At 49.2% G+C, this 21,547-nt stretch overlaps 8 protein-coding genes across 8 annotated transcripts; 6 read left to right on the top strand and 2 right to left on the bottom strand.

The window, feature by feature from the left end:
- Window positions 1-1,393: 1,393 nt before the first annotated feature.
- FOBCDRAFT_220010 (uncharacterized protein) lies at window positions 1,394-2,394 on the bottom strand. Its single transcript, XM_059609545.1, has 2 exons — window positions 2,022-2,394; window positions 1,394-1,963 (listed from the first exon to the last, which is right to left on the bottom strand). Exons 1-2 carry the CDS (start codon window positions 2,054-2,056, stop codon window positions 1,753-1,755), a joined length of 246 nt encoding a protein of 81 aa, XP_059467060.1. The 5' UTR covers window positions 2,057-2,394; the 3' UTR covers window positions 1,394-1,752.
- Window positions 2,395-3,923: 1,529 nt separating this feature from the next.
- FOBCDRAFT_27365 (uncharacterized protein) lies at window positions 3,924-6,584 on the top strand. Its single transcript, XM_031179890.3, has 5 exons — window positions 3,924-4,535; window positions 4,581-4,608; window positions 4,668-5,323; window positions 5,380-6,179; window positions 6,251-6,584. The coding sequence occupies exons 1-5, from the start codon at window positions 4,227-4,229 to the stop codon at window positions 6,540-6,542; spliced, it is 2,085 nt and encodes a 694-aa protein (XP_031045777.2). The 5' UTR covers window positions 3,924-4,226; the 3' UTR covers window positions 6,543-6,584.
- Window positions 6,585-6,946: 362 nt separating this feature from the next.
- Window positions 6,947-8,704, bottom strand: FOBCDRAFT_27369 (Mob1/phocein). The gene is made up of 2 exons (XM_031179897.3): window positions 8,397-8,704; window positions 6,947-8,338 (listed from the first exon to the last, which is right to left on the bottom strand). The coding sequence occupies exons 1-2, from the start codon at window positions 8,610-8,612 to the stop codon at window positions 7,064-7,066; spliced, it is 1,491 nt and encodes a 496-aa protein (XP_031045784.3). The 5' UTR covers window positions 8,613-8,704; the 3' UTR covers window positions 6,947-7,063.
- A 298-nt stretch (window positions 8,705-9,002) lies between these two features.
- On the top strand, window positions 9,003-10,724 carry FOBCDRAFT_180140 (CobW/HypB/UreG, nucleotide-binding domain-containing protein). Its single transcript, XM_059608565.1, has 5 exons — window positions 9,003-9,259; window positions 9,306-9,389; window positions 9,438-9,449; window positions 9,500-10,143; window positions 10,201-10,724. The coding sequence occupies exons 1-5, from the start codon at window positions 9,160-9,162 to the stop codon at window positions 10,519-10,521; spliced, it is 1,161 nt and encodes a 386-aa protein (XP_059464625.1). The 5' UTR covers window positions 9,003-9,159; the 3' UTR covers window positions 10,522-10,724.
- Window positions 10,725-10,863: 139 nt separating this feature from the next.
- Window positions 10,864-13,480, top strand: FOBCDRAFT_219995 (uncharacterized protein). Its single transcript, XM_031179924.3, has 7 exons — window positions 10,864-11,106; window positions 11,463-11,570; window positions 11,666-11,807; window positions 11,915-12,670; window positions 12,720-12,929; window positions 12,983-13,124; window positions 13,175-13,480. The coding sequence occupies exons 1-7, from the start codon at window positions 11,094-11,096 to the stop codon at window positions 13,238-13,240; spliced, it is 1,437 nt and encodes a 478-aa protein (XP_031045793.2). The 5' UTR covers window positions 10,864-11,093; the 3' UTR covers window positions 13,241-13,480.
- Window positions 13,481-13,909: 429 nt separating this feature from the next.
- FOBCDRAFT_272179 (uncharacterized protein) lies at window positions 13,910-14,538 on the top strand (the record flags this gene model as incomplete). Its single annotated transcript, XM_031179930.3, has 2 exons — window positions 13,910-14,179; window positions 14,239-14,538. The coding sequence occupies 2 exons, from the start codon at window positions 13,910-13,912 to the stop codon at window positions 14,536-14,538; spliced, it is 570 nt and encodes a 189-aa protein (XP_031045817.3).
- A 1,731-nt stretch (window positions 14,539-16,269) lies between these two features.
- Window positions 16,270-19,510, top strand: FOBCDRAFT_27323 (uncharacterized protein). The gene is made up of 3 exons (XM_031179932.3): window positions 16,270-16,557; window positions 16,611-17,624; window positions 17,674-19,510. Exons 1-3 carry the CDS (start codon window positions 16,470-16,472, stop codon window positions 19,323-19,325), a joined length of 2,754 nt encoding a protein of 917 aa, XP_031045819.2. The 5' UTR covers window positions 16,270-16,469; the 3' UTR covers window positions 19,326-19,510.
- A 1,003-nt stretch (window positions 19,511-20,513) lies between these two features.
- On the top strand, window positions 20,514-21,290 carry FOBCDRAFT_291250 (uncharacterized protein; the record flags this gene model as incomplete). The annotated part of the gene is made up of 4 exons (XM_031179938.3): window positions 20,514-20,561; window positions 20,617-20,815; window positions 20,879-20,974; window positions 21,030-21,290. The coding sequence occupies 4 exons, from the start codon at window positions 20,514-20,516 to the stop codon at window positions 21,131-21,133; spliced, it is 447 nt and encodes a 148-aa protein (XP_031045825.2). The 3' UTR covers window positions 21,134-21,290.
- Between the last annotated feature and the right edge of the window lie 257 nt (window positions 21,291-21,547).

Genomic DNA, 21,547 nt, shown 5'->3' with positions numbered 1-21,547 from the left:
GGGCCAATACCGTAATCCTCCAGACTTGCGGCGTGTTTCCTGTCCACTGCACTTTAGTACAAATTGTTTAGGATTATGCGGGTCTTCTCTTGAATCGAGATATTCGTGTTTTCGAATAGTAAAGAGAACTTAAAGAAGTTTCTGGTAGTATAAGTATTCGGGATATGTAAGTCCACGACGTTCAAGTAAGTTAGTCTGCTCGACCCGATCACTCGGATTATTGGCTCGTGGCTTTGGCACGTTCCAGAAAATAACTAAGCTAGCTTGGCGGGAAGCTCCTGGTCTATGGTAACCAGGGCTCCTCTTATATTACCACTCACCATCTAGTTATAGGGATAGGATAGTTTTGTCTGTGCTCAAATACACATGGGCCTTGACGGTAGGGCTTGTTAACGCCGACGAATGTCGGTGCCGGCTCCGATAATCAAGGCGTTGAGGCTTGAGGAGCAACACCGATATCATCGCACAGGACTATGCAGCGTTATAGTACTGCATACATAACCTGCATGTGCAAGATGGAGCTTGCAGAGTTAGTTCTTGCTAGCTTGCATGGTATCACTAAGCACCACGTCTACAAGCTTCATGCACTGAGGGTACCAAAATATGCAGCGTTGTACCAACAGGGTATGGTCAACTGTTGGATCATTTCAGGGCTGTTTTGGTCTCGAAACTGGTTTGGCGGAGTAGTCGGAGGTCCCATGGTAAAAACATAGGCTTGTACTATAGTAATAGATCGTTTCAGGACGATCAGTACTCGATCAGGCCTCTAATAGAAGCATCGAAGGCTCATCTGTGGTTGTACTATAGTAGTGCTATGGAAACCATCCTTTCAACTTATCCAAAGACTCTGATGGTATGATATGGTTTGATGCAGGATGGCAGAGCTGAAAACAGGGAATCAACGACGTGTATGCCTAAAATTTGCCACAATCTCGCCCGCAATTTGAGTCTCGAGAACGAATGTTCAATGTCCACCATACATCGTCATGATGTCGATGACAAGAGAAAATAAACTGTTGAGCCAGAGTCAACTCCTGACAGCCATGACCCACAGAGGCGTTCATTGCTGGGTTCGGCCACGCGACTACCCACACAGGCTGCCGGGAGCGGGACTTGATCCAAGCGTCAAGACATCATTAAGCCGTTTCATTTGTTGCCAGTGGCTGGGACGGATCCGGTGGTTGTTGCTCCGCGGCGCCTCTGTCAAGGGTTTCATTGGGACATGAGTGTCCTCTTCCACGGTCGCACCCTTGTTAATGGTGCCCTATCAGATCGCCATCTGGAACCAGGGACTATGGCCGCATTTTTAATGCCAAGCCTGCCAATGACAGGTACAAGTTTGTGAGGATGAGGAAACACCTCAAGGGCTGCTTTTCTGTACGTAAGACGTGGTGAACAAGATAACAAGGCCATCGAGTATCCAAATAAAGAGGTAAATCATGCTGCACGAGTAAAAACTGCGACATATGCTCTTACGGATAATACTAAGGCATATGCGTGGGGAGTCTGCCAGTTCTTTGGTCCAAGCCAATGTCTTCCATCCTGACAGTCCTGGGAGGTTGCATCACCGTTAATGATTGACCTTGTCCATGGGTGATCCCTGAAGTGCCTCCCGACAAGAACAACGTCAAAAGCACAGACACAGCCTTGAATGACCCCCAAAGATTCTGTGCCATCATTGTGGTCGACGTATCTCCTTATGTCTCAGTATTATAGAGGTTCGTATTGATTTGTTTGTACGTTATGTCAGCCTCATTTCACTGATTGTACCAGGCTGTCCACTCGCGTGGCTGACTGAGGACTAAGATTATGTCTGGCCAGTAAAAAACTGAGCTGGAACGATCGACAATGCGATATCGTTTTGTATGCAAGAAGATAGTCGTATATTTGGACTTGAACGTGCTGCTGAGCAACTTTTTCAAGTTGAGTAGGGGTCAGAAGGAAGGCGAAAATTAGGACAAGGCTATTTCGCATTCTTTAGCTGCATTAGGTCAAGACCAGATGGATGGACGAATACATACCTGCATGATGAATGAATACATCCAACCCTTCCCATCCATCACAAACTTTTTAACTGGAACATGGTAGCTCATCAAAGCCAGGGGAGCGGTTCCGACTGCGAAGAATTAAGGCCGACCCATCAGCTGCAAATGTCCGTCTGCGGCTTCGGCACTGTCCCAGTCTGGTAAAGCTTTAACGGCATTTCGTAGAGGTACGAAGGTACAGAGAAGAAACAAGACCCAGGAGATCGGGCGCATTCCAACCATTCCATGTCAAACAAAGCGGAGCTGGTTCGGGGGTATTCGAATCCTTGTCAGTCAACTATCCATGAAATACAAGATTTCGGGGGTAGAAACGAAAATGACCAAATGGGAGAAGAGTTTGTTATGTAGGCCAAGTGAATGGAAAGAGGAAAGAAATACCTACCTACGCTTAGGAGGGTAAGATTGGATCGGATTGGCAGGCATGAATGGATGAGGTGTAGGCAGGCACGCCTGTCATCGATGGAACTGGGGCGTGTTCCTTCCCTCCCGTCCCCTTTCACTCCATCCCTCCTAATCCCATCCCATCCCATCCAACATCCCCCCCAACTCAAGCTCAGCCCGCCCCGCGCTCCATTTGGCAATAACATCATCCATCTCCCAATCTTTGTTATTCACCCCTGTCTCTCGATCACCGTCCTGACTAACCCTATTAAACGCGCCGTTCAAGGGCTATATGTCATCGTCAGCTCCAAACCTCATATCACAATTGTCGCTCTTTACTCGACGCGTACTAGTTACCTTAGCTGTGGATTGGAACTCTGCCCCAGCCTTTACAAGTGCTCTCAGAGCCTTTGTCTCTCTCCCACCAATAAGTCATATATGTTAAGACAACTTCAACTGCCTCTATTATTAGCTGACCCAGCTCTACCGAAATCTTTCGAATTTGTGGAAACTCAATACCGTACGGATACCGGGACGCACACATCCACTTGGTCCAGCACCCTGCTCGTCTTACACTCACTCCTCCACATGTCTATCCACGTTTGTTTGTGCTCGAAAAGCTTTTCTTGACGGAACCCGTATCCTTCTCCGTGAGCTTCTGATACTGTTACCTCTGCTCGAAGTCAGCTCTTTGTGTTTAATTCCCACTGCCAGAGTCACATTCGAGCCCGGGCCATCTACCCGTGATTGATGACCTGCTTGTCAGTGGGCGTGGGATCGGTCCCCTCGTCAGGCAGTCAAAGGGCACCAAGCTTAAAGCTCTTGGCCGGTTCCCGGGACCCACGAGCCCAAGCTCTCTCATTGAACAACGATTTGACGCCCCGTCAGGCTTGCATCTTGCATACGACAGGCTCCTTCTTCAGGGAACAAGGACGTTTTTGGCCTTCAACCTCATCTCCAGGGGCCCAGCCAACTGCTTGACCAGTCCACTCTGAAGTCGACCGTGTCCCCGCTGCTGCCGTTTTTCTGATATACGCCCCCGACGTGGATCTGGAATCAGTAACCAATCTAACATCTTCCCTATAGCAAAGGGCCCTGACAACTTTGCATCGATCAATCTCTCCTCCCTGTCACAGGTGACAGTGCCCCTCCGTTCCCCAGCCGCGATACATGCATTCCCTTATTGTCGTTGAAGGCCCCTCTCGCAATACCTTACAACTATCTCAGACCTCCCTCGTCAGTGACCAAAGAACGATCTTGCAAACCGCCGCGTGACACGAGAACTAGGCTCAAGCTCCGTGTACGAGATTTATCAGAGTATGACAACAAAGTCACAACCACTAATCCTTCCCTTCACCTCGAGTTCTTCTTGGGCACGTCTGTAAGAAGCTTTTGGACCCCTAAAAGCACCGCATTGCGCATTTTGCTGTCCTTCAGATCTTGAAACGGATTTGCGTTACTGGCCAAGCCGCGATAGCGGTTCTGATATTCACTGTTTGTGAAGAAACGCCCGTTGAAAACCCGTTCGAAACACCCCTGACCCTCTGCACAGTATTATTGAGACTGAGTTGTCAGTAGCCAACCTTTGGTTACTCGCACCTTTCTGCTAAGTCGGAGTATCTCGAAGAACGACCTGCCCTCCGTGCTGCTTAACATCTCTACTCTATATCTGGAACAACTCTAACCAGTAAACAAACTTTTGGAAAGCATGCGAATCGCGACCTGTTAACTAGATTCTTTCCTACTTCAACACCACTGAAGCATCGAGTCACTTAACATCGCGTTAATCGACTAATCACAATGGGAGACTACTACCATCACTTCCTGTCGTCGATGTCCGGGGCAGGGATGAATCCAGCAACGTCTCCCGAGGAGATGCTCGACCCTCGAATGCATGGAGCACCGATACCAATGGTATCTGCGCCGTTACCTGGTCCGTATCAGCAACTTGGATATTTTACCGGGTTTCCAGATCCCATGATGTTCAATCAGAACAAGTCGCAGAAAGCTCGCCGAAAGTCTGCAGCTGGTACCCCTGCAGCAGTTGACCATGTCAAGCATCGAAGAACACGATCAGGCTGCTTCATGTGCCGGAGTAGGAGAGTTAAGGTATGTAACTGAGGACTGAGTAGAAAGCATGCCTAACTCTCCCAGTGCGACGAAACCAGACCAATATGTGAACGTACGTGCAGTCTTGCAGGGACTTGTTGATTTTGAGATGATAATGCTAACATTCTTAAGGTTGCAAGAAGGGAAATAGAGAATGTGTCTACCCGGATCCCCCATCATCAAAAGGTTCCTCAGCCTCGAGCGGTAAATTCAAAGATACTGCAACTTCTGCTCAACAAACGAGCCCAACTTCGTCCAAATCAGAGGACGACGAGGACACTGAGCAAGAAAGTAAACTAGAAATGATTGTGGACGAAGACGAAGATACTGAAGACCAAACAAAATCTTCGGTACTCTCCAGACAGTCAAAAAGCGTCTCCCCATCGACCGCAACAGCAACACCAAGTAGCCTTGCAGCTGTCTATTCCTCCTCCGAGTTTCCTATACAGATGGGTGAAGCCGACTGGTCACATCTACCACCGGAGTACCAACAAGGCCTCTCCTTCTTTGTGGAAAACCTCAACCATTTCAATTATTGTATACCACTAGACTCGGATGGCTTTTTTACGAAGATTCTTCCCAATTTGGCCACTCGCCACGAGCCCTTGCTCAACGCGCTCGTAGGCTTCTCTGCATACCATATCACTCTTCGAAACCCACAGGGAAAGCTCCAGGACTTTTTACAATATTACAATAAGAGCGTAACGCAGCTCTTGGGCTTGTTTAAGAGACGAGAGAAGCCCAACGTTGCCACTCTTCTCACTATTCTGCAGCTTGCCACTATCGAGGTATCTGTCAATCCTTTCTCGCCATCCAACCTTCATATTCTGACTGTACTGCTTAGGAATATTTTGGCGACTGGGTCAATCTAATGGGACACCAAAAAGCAGCTTTCGAAATAATAACGAGTATATTCACCCCCCAGACAGTGATGCAGACGCCCGTTGGCCGCATGTGCCTTAGCTGGTACGCCCGATTCGATAACTTCGTTGCCCTCATGGGAGGATTCCCTACCGATCTGCCGCGCGAATGGTTCCAAGCGATGCTGGATTTCTATCAATCCGGGATTACGTCAAACCCAGATGAGTTACATTGGAAAATCGATGCGTGGTCCGCACGACTTCGCCTGATCTCTTACGACATGTCGATTTTGTTCGCCCGAGGCAGCAGAGGCCAGATATCCCAGGAGGACTTCGTGAAAGAGCACGAACATTTGAACCAACAGCTCATAGAGTGGAAGGAGAAACGCGACCCCGCCCTACAGGATCCCAAATATCTTATCAAGGATTTTCCTCCGGCAGAAACTCTCGATCCGGACGACTTTGTTAATCCCTATACGGTTGGAATACTTTACGATTTTCCCCTGTTCGACGTCACAGTTCTATGCGCAGAATGGAACAGCATCATGATAATGCACAAATGCCAATCATCAGGAATGAGACCGGACCAACTGTTTGCGGATCTAAACCGCCATGCATATAGGACGTGTCAATATTTCGAAACATTGGAGTTCTGGCCTTCAACTCCCAGAGGCGTTTTGGTTCTGATACAAGCATGTATTGCTATTGCAGCTCTTTTCTGCCCTCAGGATGCGAGGCATCACATGTGGTTCCGCCGGAAGTTTGCTTTACTAGAGACTATGGGGTAAGAACAAAACTAGCCTACATGCTCCAGTCGGAAGGTCATAAGTCGAATGATCGCTAATTATTAAGTAGGTACATTCATCCTCTTCCGCTACGTACCAAAATGGCAGAGTTATTCCGAGAACCATCCTGTGTAAACTGGTGGCTGCCGAATGAAGAGGGATTCAGCCCAGTGTTACAGGAAATCCGTAATTTTGCGGATGAACGGAACGCTGCAGCTGTTACAGCCCAGCAAGAAAGTGTTCGTGAGGTTCGACATATTTTCGCTAAGATGTCGCTGATGGATGATGCAAATGCCCCGTCAAGCTCTAGTCTAGACTCTGCGTCAGGGCCCAGTGTTGATTCATCCAGTGCGAAGCGATGATGTATTCAGGGGCTGGGAACTATCCCGGATCATGCAAGTACACAGAAATTGCAACACAAACTCATGATTATTTAGATTCTCCCCCTATTTTTCTTTTCCTGCACACCTCCCTTTTGTGGGCAGATTGTGGAGATTGTTGTTTCTCCAGCAGGGACAAGATTTCGAGGCAGGCGGCCAATAATGGCACTTCTTTTCTGAGGCGAGGGAAGGAGAAACTTCGTGGTTTGTTTTGGGGTTACACACGCAGGAATAGACTAAGGAACCATTACACGTGGTATGGTAGATAAACGCGTTTACAGCCACGGTGCTGGCATGTGGAGGATTTATTGGAAGATTGGGTGTTTCAACAGGCATTTTGACGGTGCCAGTACCACTGTCAGGTTGGTTATGTATTGACTACTGAGGATGACTGTGTGGTCAATTGTATTATTATACAGTGGGCAGGTGACTCTGCCATGCTATACTACCATATCCTGAAAGACAAGATATGAAATCAAATGGATATCACCTTGATCCGTCTATTACTTCTCATCCTTTTTGGGTTCATCATCTGACTTGGTATCTATGGCCTTTGCCGCATCCTCTGAGGATTTGTCCTTGGCCTCTGAGGATTCAGAGGCATCCGCATCTGGTGCTGAGTCTACAGAGGCGTTTTCCCTTGTCGGCTCGTCCTCTGCAACGCCCGTATCTGTAGATTGCGCTGACTCAAGAGAGTCCGCGGCTGGCTCATGTTCATCCGTTTGAGTGTCATCGTCGTTTGCAGAATCTTGTTCTGAAACAGATCCAACAACTGTCTGGTCGGCATCATCGTCAATTTCTTCATCGTCATCATCATCGTCGTCATCTTCTTCCTTCTCAGCTGGGGGACTGTGGGACTGTGCTCCGGATTCTCCCATGACTGATTGCTCAACAATAACAGGGACATCGGCCACTTCTGGCTCCTCCTCCACGGGTGAGGGAGCGGTCAGGTGCATATCCTTTAGTTTCCTGGAAACTCCAGCGGGTTCCTCCTCCTCGGCTTCAATGACAGTTGTTACAGCACTTCCCGTCGAAGGACTACTTCGAATGTGTCGTCGAGTATTCGTTCTTGTTGGATGCATGTTGTCTTCTTCGGCAGGAGGACCTCGTTGATGAGATGAAGGCTTGAGAATGGTGGGAGGAGGTTTCTCGGGCTCCTGTTCAGTATGGGGTGCCTCGAGTCCCTCCGCCTCGGGAGGCAACTTGTAGTTCTCAGCAGGCAGCAGATCATACAAGTCGCATACAGTCTTGAACAGGACGTACAGTCCTGTCTCGGCCTCTACAGACCAAAACACACCACGATGCTGAAACCAGGCATGGGCGAATATGCGATGCAACCTGCGGAACACATTGACGAGATTCTTGACACCCACATTCTTACTGTGGTTGTCATTATGGACGACAAAGCGGCTGGGGAAGATCTTCTGGTCGGTCACAACGTTGGCAGCCCAGTCCAGGGTGTGACAGCAGTAGTCGATAGCGCAGCAGCTCTTGGGCTGTTCGTGCACAGCGCAGAGGAACTGCCATTCGGAAGCGCGCATTTCAGGGCACGTGTTCGCACTGCATGGCGGGGTGTCGAAGAGGAAGCCAACGATCAAGGAGTTGCACTGCGAGATGAGGAAGCGGCAGAGCTCATAGAGCCAAATAGTCCGGTCGACGCCATTGGGAGGTGTCGCGAGCTGTAGCGCGGTGCCACGGGTGATCGGTTGGGTGTTGGAGGAGGTATGGTAGCAGTGGAGGGCGGCTAGGTGTTCTTGGAGTTGAAATGCAGAGTCGAGCTGGTTCATGTTAGCTTCAAGGTTCCGACATATTATGATGACGGCGCAAATAAGGTACCTCTTGTAGTGGTATCAAAGGAGGTCCAGCAGCCATATCTGCTGCCTTTGTTCCTGGGTGTATCCGCCGTCTAGAGCTGGCTTCAAGCTGCGATTGCTCCTGGGGTGTCGTATGAAGGCTGGCTGCAGGTCCGCCAGAAGGAGACATGGGTGCCATTTGAATCTCTGCAGCTGGCGGAGGGCTTGGAAGCCTAGGGGAGCTCGGTGCTAAAGACATGACTGGCAAAATTATGAAGTCGTTGCTAATAAAAACTTGCGATATTGGGCGCAAAAGATCTGGGGAGAACTGGGCGGTTAATATCACACAAGGCTGCGCTGGGTTGACAAGTGGCTGGCAAAGGGAGGCAAGAAAACTTAGGACCATTATCCTAAGTGACAAAAACACTTAGGTAATATTAGTGTATCTTAGTAGATCTTTAGACCAGTTAAATTTGGCACCCTGTTCTAGCGTCACAAGGTTTATTATCCCCCGAAGACTAGGTAGGCTGCCTAAGCTCACCAGGGGGTCTAGGGTGGGGATTCGGTATATGCATAACAGAGAAATGCCCGTCGCATGCAGCTAAAGGGGACCGTGCAACTTATACCATCGAGTTTCTGAATGCATGATTTCAAGATATTTTGTGAGTGCTTCTTATTGATCGAGAAGAGTCTATACTCACGGCGAAAAGAACTCGATACCCGCCAGCCGTTAGAATTGCTTCCCGAGCGTTCTTGAACTTAAAGAAAAGGCTGAACTAAACGGCCAAACGTTAACTACAACAGTCATGGATTTTGATGACGATGCCCCGCCAGAGCTGGTTGATACAACCGCCAACGATGTGGATGAGGAGATTACAGTCAAGGTTCCTATCACAATTGTGACAGGTATTACTACTAGCCACTATTTATCTCATTCTCTAATAGTTGATAGGGTATCTCGGTGCTGGTAAAACTACCTTGCTAAATTACATCCTTACGGCTCACCATGGCAAGAAGATCGCTGTCATCATGAATGGTTAGGACGGACCATGACTTGTTGGAAACAGCCACTAACATGATATAGAATTTGGAGACTGTAAGTGCTCAGGTGTGAGATTGTCGTTACGTTTCTAAGTCGTACTGCAGCGCTCGACATTGAAAAGTCCCTTACTGTGAACAAAGGTGGTGAGCAGGTTGAAGAATGGTTAGAAGTCGGCAATGGCTGTATCTGCTGTTCCGTAAAGTACGTCTTGAATGTACGGCAGCCGCCCACTACCGTGCTAACTGAATTCAGGGATACAGGAGTCAATGCGATAGAGTCTCTCATGTCAAAGAAGGGTGCATTTGACTATATCCTCCTCGAAACCACTGGCTTAGCCGACCCCGGAAACCTAGCCCCCCTCTTCTGGGTGGACGACGGACTTGGAAGCACCATTTATTTGGATGGAATAGTCACGCTCGTAGATGCGAAGAATATCCTGCGCAGTCTTGACGACCCCAATGGTGTTGTCGAAGGACACGACGACCACGGTCATGGCCCTGTTATGACAACAGCACACGTTCAGATCTCTCATGCGGATGTGATCGTGATCAACAAGGCCGACATGGTGACAGAGGTGGAACTCAACCAGGCCAAAGAGAGAATCCAGTCGATCAATGGTCTTGCTAAGATCCATGTAACGGAGAGGAGTGTAGTCCCTCAATTGGAAGGATTCCTGCTTGATTTGCACGCATATGACCAATTCAATGAGTCAGACGCAAATGCCAAGGGACATAGTCACCTCGACCCTGTAAGTTCCCGCCTGATATATGATATTTGTAAGAGGTTTATGTAGCTAACCGCTCAGACCATATCGACCGTCACCATACCCGTTGGCCGCCTTGGGCCAGGACAACTGGACACAGTTGATCGTTGGCTACGATCGGTACTGTGGGACAGCAAATTACCTGAAGATGAAAAGGAAGGTGATTTCGAGATCCATCGCTCCAAGGGACGGCTTGTGTTTGCCAATGGAGAGGTCAAGATGTTGCAGGGGGTGAGGGAGGTCTTTGAGATAAATGACGGGCCGTTGGGAGATGAGACGCCCAAGGAGGGGAAGATTATTCTGATTGGAAGAAACGTAGCAGATGTTGGATTTGAAGACAGTTTCAAAAAAGCCCTGAGCTAGCCTTTATTACCTAGAGTAAAGAATAGAGGTGCATGATATTTCTATGATGTCTGAGGTCTTTCACTAGTGCTTGCTGATTACTGAATGTGGACTGGAGCAGTTGAGCTCTGCTCAAGGAATGGCAATTGACTTGCTTACCTTCTTGCCTATATTACTGTTATCATTCGATATATCACAGTGTCTAATAGAGGTTGTTGTTTATAGGCGTTGTTTATAGGCGTCGTTTATAGGCGTTGTTTGTTGGCGATGTTTGCCATGATGTTGAAGCATCCCCACTTATTCCCGCCCGGATCATCGTCCATTCCACCTCATTCCAATGTCCAGCCTTCTCTCTCAGTGAGTGAGCCCTTCTCCAACCAGTAGCAAACCTAAAGCCCCAGGCGAATAAGGCCAGCTCTGAAAGCAAACGATCGCATCTACAAACAACATCCCTACCATTTTGTCAACCTCCGCACAAAAACGCATCGACGTCGCACCGAACGAACCCTCTTGCTACGACACTTCGAATTAACAACATTGTATTCCAGCAGCACCTCCACTTTGTTGATCGCGACAAACCTCTACAGTCAATCATGAATAGGCCAGGTAGGACGCACCCCCCACGACGTTATTCCTTCGCAGCCCAGACCCCGCGCTGCCAGCGACATCTGCAAAAACCTTCGTCATCTTTCGTAATTTTTTCGGCATATTATCATGCGAGAGAGAGCTGTGCGCCAGCACTTACGCTCACGAGCCTTGTGAAACTCCCTTGACGGCTTTCAACCCCTCCGCGACCCTCATTGACCTTGTTCGGATGTCGCCACGATCGCTTCAATGGATCTAAACGCGGATCAGGATCAGGCTGGGGGCATGTCGGAGAGATTGCCATGAGCAGAGGCTGGATGGTCAAGCAAGCAAGCGAGCATTGGCAGGATAACGCTGACGATGTCATCGAATCGTAGGGGCAGTGCCACAGACACTCCGCGGGATGCCTGGTGGCTTTGGAGGTCAACAGCAACCCCAACAACCAGGACGAGCAGGAACGAATCGATTACCGAACGGAAAACTAGGTATGCGCTTCAGAAGTGATTGCGATCTCCGCGCTGTTGTTTTGGCTGGGTTGCATCGAAGACGGCCTTAGGCTAATACCGGGGGACAAATATAGGGAACAACAACTCTGGCTGGGCGTTTGGAGGGGTTCCCATGGCTGGAGCAGGTCCCCAAAACGCTGGACGTCAACTTGGCGGAAACGTGAGCTTCGCACAGAGCTTGTCGGGCTCCCAACCTGCAACATCACTCGACCTATCGTACGTATATGGCTGCGGCACACATCATCGGAGCTTCAATACCTGTCCGGTATTGAATTATTCGAATCGAAGCTAGTCACAATGACGCGCTTGCTAATGCAGACTAGCGAATTCCCATCATTATCGAACAACGCCCAGATGTCGAACCCCAACCAGTCATCTATGTGGTCGACAGCTGGATCGCGAAACCTGGGTGGTCCCAGTCCGCGCAACCAAGCTACCCCTCAGCAAGGTGGCCAGGATGATATGTTCAGTCCCACCTCTTCCAGAGGGCAAGGCGGGTTCAGATTCGGTAACCAAGGCAACATTGGACAACAAACTCAATCAAGCAGCGTTGACGACTTTCCACCACTGAACCAGACCTCGAATGGTGAGATGGGATCAGATCGGACGGCGAGCTTGATGTCATCTTTAGGCTTCAGCTCTCAGGCCGCCGGTGCTGGACCCTCAGCAAGCAATAGGGGGAATGGTCTTCTGAACGCATTGTCGGCTAACAGCCGAGCGAATGAAGCCAGGTCGCCGCCTGGTATTGGAGCCCCCGGCTCTTCAAGACCGCAAGACGGCAAACCTCCTGGCCTGGAAGAGCCCCGGCAAAAGTCTTCCAAGGAGGATGCGGTACCAGACGATGCTTCTAATGCAGCGGATTATAACAACGCGGACTATAGCGCCACGAATTATGTGGCACAAACCATGCAAAAGAGACTCGATACTGAGGACGTCATTGACCCTCTAGAGGGTATGCCAGCATCCGACAAGTGGGGTCTCAAGGGCTTGACAACGTTGATGAACAACTATCCTGACTACCACGCGATGGTTGTGGGAATGGACCCTAACTCGTTAGGACTTGACATCAATTCTCAAGAGTTTGTCTTCTCAAAACTAGCGATGTGGGCTTGCTAACATGCTTCTCAGGTTGTTTTCGACTCAGATTTACTCGCTGTTTGATGACGCACCTCCTCGGCCAGTCCTTTCCAATGGAAGATTTCGATTGCCGGATTGTTATAACGTGACAAATGTGCAACCTATCGAGAGTAAAATTCAGAGTTTCAATGAAGAGACTCTATTTTGGATCTTTTACAGCTGTACGGCAGATGTAAAGCAACAAATGGCTGCAGTTGAGCTGTAGGCGATAACCTATTTGTGCACTGTATTGAAAACAACTAACTCGTTGATAGACATTCACGAAACTGGAGGTGGCACAAGAAACACCAGATCTGGTTGACCAAAGACGAGCACATGACTCCTCAAATACTGAGTCCTAACCATGAGCGAGGCTATTACGTCGTCTGGGACACAAACTCCTGGCGCAAAGAGCGTGTATGTGCATCTCGGAGCGTTTTAGACGATATCATCTAACAAGCGCACAGAAAGAGCTCACTCTACACTATGGCGATCTAGATACAACGCTGGGCCAGGCGCAGGTTGTGCCTTGATAGGAGGAGTACTGAGCACCACGATTGGAGAGAATTTCCTTTGGAACAGGTGTGCATGGGTGACTGATACGTGAGAAACGTATAAAGGGGCGTTACGGCATCAAGACAGGGCAACTGTTTCTCGTGGGGATGGGATCGGACCTGGGTTATGAATGAACGCTCTTCCATCACTGAGGGCTGGCTTATCGCCTGGATATCGGACTGTCGTGTCAATAAATGATGCTTTTCAGTTCTGCGCAATAACTGTTTGCCTTGAATGTGATGACATGTATGAGAATTCGCCGCGGCCGCATTGGACGACAGGCTATGGTTTGACTCCAATTATTCTAATCAATTATCAAGAATCAGCATTTGAAAGAGCCCGAAGGCATCATCTCATTTGGTTCTGATATCAATCATATGAAATTCGGTCATTAACATGATTAGCCGAGGATTCCCCAGATGCAATTTGACGTAGCGCCCCGTCTTTCGAGGTGGGCTCGCTGGCGTAAGAGCAACGCTTATTACATGCCACCGACCCACGACCCAAGCTCTCTAGCTCGTGGCTACAACTGTGCATACTTATCGTCATCTCGGCATCCTTCTTGGACGGCCACCTATCTCGTTCGAACCCGTGTAGCCTCTTATAATTCCTTCGAACGTCCGCCTCTTCCTTGCGACTCATACATCATGGCGGACGACCAAATCTCATTGCCATATCTACTGGCCATCCTGGTCGTCTCGGGCTTGATAATACGATATTTGTTCTTTGGAGGACCGTCGCCACCTCAGCCCACACGATCCCCTGAAGCTTTCATCCGGTCTAGAGAGATTGCAGTTGAGAGAATACAGCAAATGTTTCCGCAGGCGGATCGACGGAGTATTCTATGGGATCTGCAGCGCAACGGAGGAAACATCCAGAGCACGACAGAGCGAATACTAGCAGGACGACTGGACACGGTATGCTGAACCTGTGCCATTGCCCTTTCAGGCCTCTTGCTGACAAGTATCACCACTAGCCCCCCGTGACTTTCCAACCGCCGCCTCCTCCGGGCCAGTCCGCACCGAGCAGCAGCGCAGCGACGGCGTCTCGACAGCCGGATAAGCCAGCGCAGCCGGATCTTATCACTCGGTATAACCTTAAGGACAAGTTGGATACTGCGTCGCAGGAGGAGCAGGATGCCAAGGGTAAGGGATGGAGCTCGAACAGAGATGAGAGGCAAGCTTCGCTGCAGAGGAGGAGGGATGAGATGATTCTTGCAGCGCGGAGGAAGATGGAGGCTAAGCTTGCGGCTGAGAAGGCGGCTCAGGGGAGTTGATAGGATAGAAAGACGCATGACATAGTAGATAACAAGGTGGCCAAGCATTGTATTAGTTTTTGACGGTGGTATCATGTCGCGTGCCCTTTTGACAGAGACAACTGTTGCTTTTTCTTTTATTATACTCATATTTAGACAAACATGTATTTGTAACAATACTTGATTAATCAAGCTCAAGAACCTAAGGTGCTTGTATAGCGGGTTGTCAGATGTGCATCAACGCTTGTTAGCATGTAAGCCAACCCTGCTGTACTGCATATCGATTATCGTCCGTTGATCACATGCGCAAACAATTCAAGCAGTTTTGCCATCTTGCTACCAGAGACTTAAAATATCGCCATGCCGAGATATCTGCCACAAGTCCAATAACAACTATCTAGTACTTACGAATATTTCACTCGAACTTAACTTGTTTCTCAGACTTATTCTGAGATTTACACCAACCAGCCAAGCCTCTCATGTGAAGCTGATAGTAAGAGATGTGGCAGTGCTTGCGTGGCTCTGTGGCGATGGTCTCGGGAGATTATCAGGAAATGAATGTCTAGCAACTAGCGCAGTGCTAGGAGTGCCAGAAGGCCTCCAGATACAATCAAAGCGAAAATGAAGATTTGTCTGTGTTCCGGTGCATGACTGAGGTGGTAGCCAAAAGGTTTAGAAATCCAGTTGAAGCTATCTTAGCATATAGACACCTTGAGGTTGATTGCCAGTCACGGCATAAACTCAATCTCTGACAGGTTCGACAGAGATACCATCTAATAAAACACTTACTCTCACTGAAACAGTGATATGAATCACATACCTTAACTACCTCGGATGATAGCTCATTGTTGGAGTTGTAGACAATAGCAACTGTAGTGGGGTTCTGGGGATTGGTTGCTGGTACAAATATAAGACCCCGCCACATGTTTGTTTTCTTCTACATATGCGCGGGCAACCGAATGATACTCTGACAGGAATCTGCTTCAGCTACGCCAACAGGTTCCAAATTCAGGAACAAGATTAATTACCGCATTCCAAGATCACTTCTTAGTAAAGTCACCTCAAAAGAGGCGTTACGAAACATCTGCCGCGAAATTCAGGGTCCAAAGATCTATCAAAGGCGAACCCTGGAGCTGAGCCACAGCCATTCAACGCGGCCTCGTGAACTAGGGTCCAGGTAGTTCAAGTGTATCACCCTTCGACTTCACCCATTCACCTGAGCTCCGTCTAGATCCAAAAAGGCACACTACCTATTCTCCGATCAACACCAGCTTCACATCTCCCTCTTTCTTTTAGCACTTTCATCACATCTCCCCCTTCATTCACTGACCTTCGCGTCCCCTCTTTAGACTAAACGTAGTCTCGTCTTTGGTCATACAGATTCGCTCCTTGATCAACAGCCTCACGTTCAAGATTTGACGTCATCTTGGTAACTCTCCCTTTTCCTTGGATCAGCAACATGCCAATCAGTACCACCAATCCGCATCTGTTGCTGCGCATGTCAAGAGGCACAGTTAGCTGAGGTAGCCACCCGACACCGGGTCCATCCTTGCGATACTGCATGGCTGATCAGATATATCCTTCATGCCCTACGCTCCCTGGCCGACCTCATGACCCTTGCTCAACCTCGTTGATTTGATCTCGACTTTCTAGTGATTATACGTGCTAACATTAAACCTTCAAGGTACGGCTTCATACTCGTGCACCTCGATCGAGAACGTACCCTGGCATTTGAGTGCAGCACCCCATTGTGCAACAGTGACCAATTCGAACTCCAACGACAAGTCTCTCGCAGACCTGAAACGCCACTCGACACAAACGATACCGAAGACGGCCTTCATGCATTTCCACAAACTATTCGATTGTTGATACCCGAACCCTTCAAGACTACAAGTACATATCTTGAGGTTGCGTGCACCTAATTGCCAGCGGACCGGGGCCCTTTCATCGCGATGGGTACACCCCGAGACTATTATGCAGACTTAGAGCTGCCACCAACGGCAGACGCCGCGGAAATTCGAAAACAATATCGAAAACTTGGTACAAATGGACGAAGCTTGTTTCCTTCTTACAGCCGCTGACACGAATTGTAGCTCTCAAGTATCATCCAGATCGCAATCCTGGACGAGAGGCAGAAGTGAACACACAGTTCCAGATTATCCAAACGGCGCACGAAATTCTTTCCGACCCTGAACAGAAGGCCAAGCACGATGCTTCGCGAGGGCGCGGTAGATTTCCAGGAGCTTCGGGTGTTAAGGGTAACCCGTGGTCAAATGTCAGCGCCCAGTATCCGCCCCCTCCTCGGCGCAACAATGCAAATCCTCGAGCTCCGCCATCGGGCGCACAAAGATGGCAACGTTTCTCTACGGGAGTTCCTCCCACTGCAAAGCAGTATACAGCATCAGATGCTGAATCGAAGAAGAATGCTGCCCGAGCATTTGAAAACATGCGAAAGGGTACATCGACCAAAGCGAACGATCAACCACGACCTCCCCCTCCACCTCCGCCACCACGGACTGAATCTGCCAGACAACGTCAAGAGGCCTCGTTTGGTGCAAGGAAGACAGGCTTCCATCCTCGGACAACAGTGGGCGATGAACCACCTGTATCAAGTAGCAACTACAGCTCGAGACCTGCTTCGGAACGATATGCGCAGCGATTTGGCTCTGACATTCCACAACAAGCACCTCCTCCTACTCCCCAACGGCCGCCCCCAACTGCGATGCCTGATCCGTTAAGCCAATTCAGAGACCGAGACAGTACAGCAGACCCCCGACAAAGCAGTCCTTATGCATCAAACGGAGGCGAAAAGACTAACCCTTTCGATGGCATCCCAATAAACCGGGCTAAGAGTACTCGGGAAGCAACTCGCCAAGATCAATCCGCCTCTGAAAATGAAGCCTTCAACCGACAACGCAGCGCCAGTGCACCGAAGGGTGGAAAGGCTGAGGACGTTCCTTTGAATAATAAGGCTCCTGAACAACCTTCGATACCTCGGGATCCGGCAGACCGTCCCAAGGCGCCGTTGAAGAAAACTCGCAGTGGTTTCAAGAGTGTTCCACTAGGACCTAACCAGCAGGCCACCGAGTTTCCCGCAAATGATAAGCGTCAGTGAAAGTCGCCAATTCAAAAATCTTGTTACTAACTATAAGACAGCAACTGATTCACCTGGTGGCCCAACAATGTATGGCAATCCATTTTCTACAACATCTAGCCGCCCATTCCTGAAGAGCTCCAACAAGTGTCGTGGTCACCACGGGTATGATTCCTTGGGGAATCATTGCCCATATGAAATCCCTATCAAGCCTTCTCAGCCGTCGCCTAGTGGTAGACAGGATTCAACTCACCAATTGACTCCGTTTGAGCGCCAGCAACAGGAGCTCTTATCGCAACTCATCAACAACGCGAGTCCTGACAGCCCTGCTAAGAAGCCGAAGCTCCAAGACCGCGACTCTAAAATCCCCAGCATGCCGAATCGCGCTAACAAAGTCTACTCGAGCAGCTTTAGTTTCCCTGTCAATGATGACACTTTCGCGCGAACGTCGCCTGATCACCATCGATTCTCCCGACGAAGCACTGACGATATTAACACTAGTTTTGCTGATGAAGATGATGCTGCTGGGTGGGAGTTCAATGCCGGTGGAGCTGAACAGGACAGCCCAAGTAGGCCCCGAAAGCCAGGTCGCCGATCTCCAGGGAAGCGGCCTCCGATGAGCGGCAAGAGTACACCGAGTTTCATGTCTGATGCCGAGAGATCCGACTCTGCTAAACCCGAGTCGGCCTTTAACCCTGCAGGTTGGGACTTTGGTCCCCAAACATTTGTTCCTCAGCCGTCAAAGTCTGTATCTCCCACGCGATCTACCCGAACAAACTCACGAAAGCCGAAGGCGTCCAAAAAGTCAAGCCATGCCAATCTTGTGGACGACAGCAGCAGTGAAGATGAGGTTTTGGAATGGCGTGGCCGAAAGGTGCAAGAAGAGCCACTTGCTGCCGAGAGCCCCCAGGCTATGGACATAGATACTCCTCCTGCGCCGTCGTCCATGCCGCCACCTCGACCCCCCAAGGTACCTTCACCACAGCCTGCCCAGCCTGTGAGCCAACCTCCGCAACCCGTTGAAACGAACCAGGCTCCTGGAGTGGTACCTGCTCCTCATGCTGCCCGAAACATCAACGTCGAACCCACCAGACCCGAGTGGCGACCTGGCAATGTTGACACCGTCAATGGTAACGAGCACGGACCCGAGAGTCCCAGAAAGGCATTCAATCCAAACAACATGGGATCTGAAGACAGCGAAGAGTTCCAAGCAAGCTTTGCTGACCTCAGAAATGTGGCACCATTCACTCAACAGAGTTCCGGCTTGAAGTCTTTCTCTGACTTGAAGGACAATCTACCATTTGAAAGCAAAGCGGCGCCACAGATTCCAATGAAGTTACCCAAGGTCCACCCGTTGATCTTTCCAGCAGCACCAGCTGCTCCTCAAATCCCAGCTGCGGCCATTATTAACGGTGTAAAGCCAAGTGCGCTTTCTTGGGAGACATATGTCAAAGATTTTGAACATTACTTGAAGCAATGGGACACGTTCAACGCCCAAGTCGTCGACCATTTTGCCACCCGAAAGTCGCACATTGCTCGTACCCGAGAAGAAAAGGGGTATTCATTCTTGGAGAACAGGGGTGATGCTGACATTCAGGAGTATTACAACTGGCTCGAACAGGATATGGATGTTCGTCGACGCTGGGCAGCCGCATGCGAGGAGCATGAGCACCGATTCCGAGAATTCATGGCGTTTCGAATGAAGATGAAGTAATTGATTGGTTTTGTTTTGTGGAGTTGACAGTTTATGGATTGGGTCGGATTTCGTCTAATGTCGTTTTACCGTCAACATGGGATACCAAGAAGACTAACTACTTAGCTGTTGATCACTGGAGAGGATACATATAGCACGCGATACAGAGTGAATTTCGGGGTTTCTACAGGAGTCCACAAGATGACGAGGATAGGAGGTTCTGGATCTGGGAGGCAACAGGCGCGATGCAAGCATGCGGTGCGTGGAGCTGGCAATTATGTTGCGTTGCGTTACGTTTGATAGTGGTTTTTGTCGTTGATTATTAGTGGCAACTGGGCGATTTGCATCAAGGGCGTTCTCGCTGCAGATGAGACTTGAGCTTCACTGGCATCAGCGGTTTGGTCTTTGGAGACAGGATTCCAAGATGTGTATATGATGGCACGAGTTAACCATAGAAATAGACGAGATGGTACCTCTCAACGAGTTGGCAGTGTCAGGCACTGGCAGATTCACGGCGGCAGTGCGCTAGCCCCTGGCTCTCAGATCGTGAGATTCGAGACTTGAGAACCTGTGTGTGTGATTCGCTGCTCTCTATGATCGCGAGAGCTATATTATCCCCATCCTCTGAGTTTTCTGCCTTTCTCTCTCCTTCTCTCCTCCATATTTTTTCTGACCGGAGTCGGTAGTCTTCTTCATCAACAATATTCGTATCGAAGCCTTCAACAGGCGCTTTACCTCTGCAAACAGCGACGACATAAGCACAAGAACAAACACACGAAGTAAGTTTTAGTTATTATTCCTCTTATTGTTCCTCTCTCATATCCGTTTGCTGGTCACCCTTAGACCACAATCGGAGTGCGCTGGGTGGTTCACTGCAATGGCCGTTTCGTCCGATCTTTTTCGAGAGCCGTTTGCTTTTTGCAATTGTCTAGTGAGGGGGTGTTCTTTTGTTTACTGCCTTTCAACACCTTCTATTCTTCTATTCAAACAATTTCCTGCATCTTTACTGCGGATTTCTAGTATTTAAGAGCAACTCGTTAACAGACTTAGGAACCCTTTTCTTCTTTCATTCCTTCACAACTCCATCACACTCCACATCTACCTTCTTCTCTCTTGTTCTTGAGTGTATCCTCAAGACGTCCTTCTAATCTCATCGCTGCTACAAGGGCCTTGCGCATCATCCAAGTATCGACATATATAACTGTCGCAATGTCTGACGCTGCTGTGAAGCCCAACGCCTGGACCGATGAGGCCAAGGTAAGTCCCGACCATACCCCAGATCCATGTGGAAGGGGTCTAACCACTTCAACAGAACGAGCTTCTCCTGCGCATCATCGCGCAGTTGAAGCCCGAGGGCAAGTCTATCAACTGGTCCGAGATTAACATGGAAGGCCGTACCGTCAAGAGCCTTCAGAACCAGTGGACCTTTTTCAATAAAAAGCTTGAGGCCTTCAAGACCCAGTCAAACGATGGCAGCACCCCTTCTACTCCCGCTAAGAAGGCGACTTCTGGTAAGCCATATGCCCCCTTTCTAGTCGCGACAATCTAGTAGAGTAACTAACCCCTTCATCTAGCTCGCAAGCGGGGCCCGAAGGCCAAGAAGGTCGCCCCCGATGACGACGAGGTGTACGAGAGCCCCAAGGTGACCCCTCGTAAGCGTCGCGCTCCTAGTAAGTCGATCGTACACAACCCTCATACCAAGCCTTTTACTAACACTGGTAACAGAGACTCCCGAGAGCGACTCAAAGGCCGTCAAGAAAGAACTTAGCGAGGCCGTCGTCAAGGATGAGGAAATGGAGGATGACCGCGACGTCGATGGAGAGGTCTAGGCTCTTATCTTCTCTCTATGGCGCCGGATAACTTCGTCGCTAAAGTCTCCAGAGACGTCAGAAGAAGACAAAGTCTACCTAGTATGCCATTGTGTTCAGGCTTAGATGAAGGGGGTGGGTTCACATCTAGCAGGGCAGATAGGAACTATCATATGTGGTCTATTTGATGACCATGGAAGCTAGTATACATATTAGCTGATAAACATATACTGCCTCTGCAATATCTCTGGAGTCTTTGATTATGTGATAATGAGAAAGCCCTGTCTAGAATGTCGCGATGCCTGTCCGACCCTGACATCGACTTGTTAGTAGCATGAAGATAACGTTACTGCAAGCCTCTATTGATAAATGTTGTAAGTATGAAGAAGTGTCTGTCTAAGGCAGTTGTTTAGATATTGCCTTTCTAGGTGAAGT

Source organism: Fusarium oxysporum, chromosome IV (genome assembly GCF_013085055.1).
Source record: "Fusarium oxysporum Fo47 chromosome IV, complete sequence".
NCBI lineage: Eukaryota > Fungi > Ascomycota > Sordariomycetes > Hypocreales > Nectriaceae > Fusarium > Fusarium oxysporum.
Note: the sequence above shows the minus strand (reverse complement) of the source record. Positions and strands in the feature narration are given on the sequence as shown.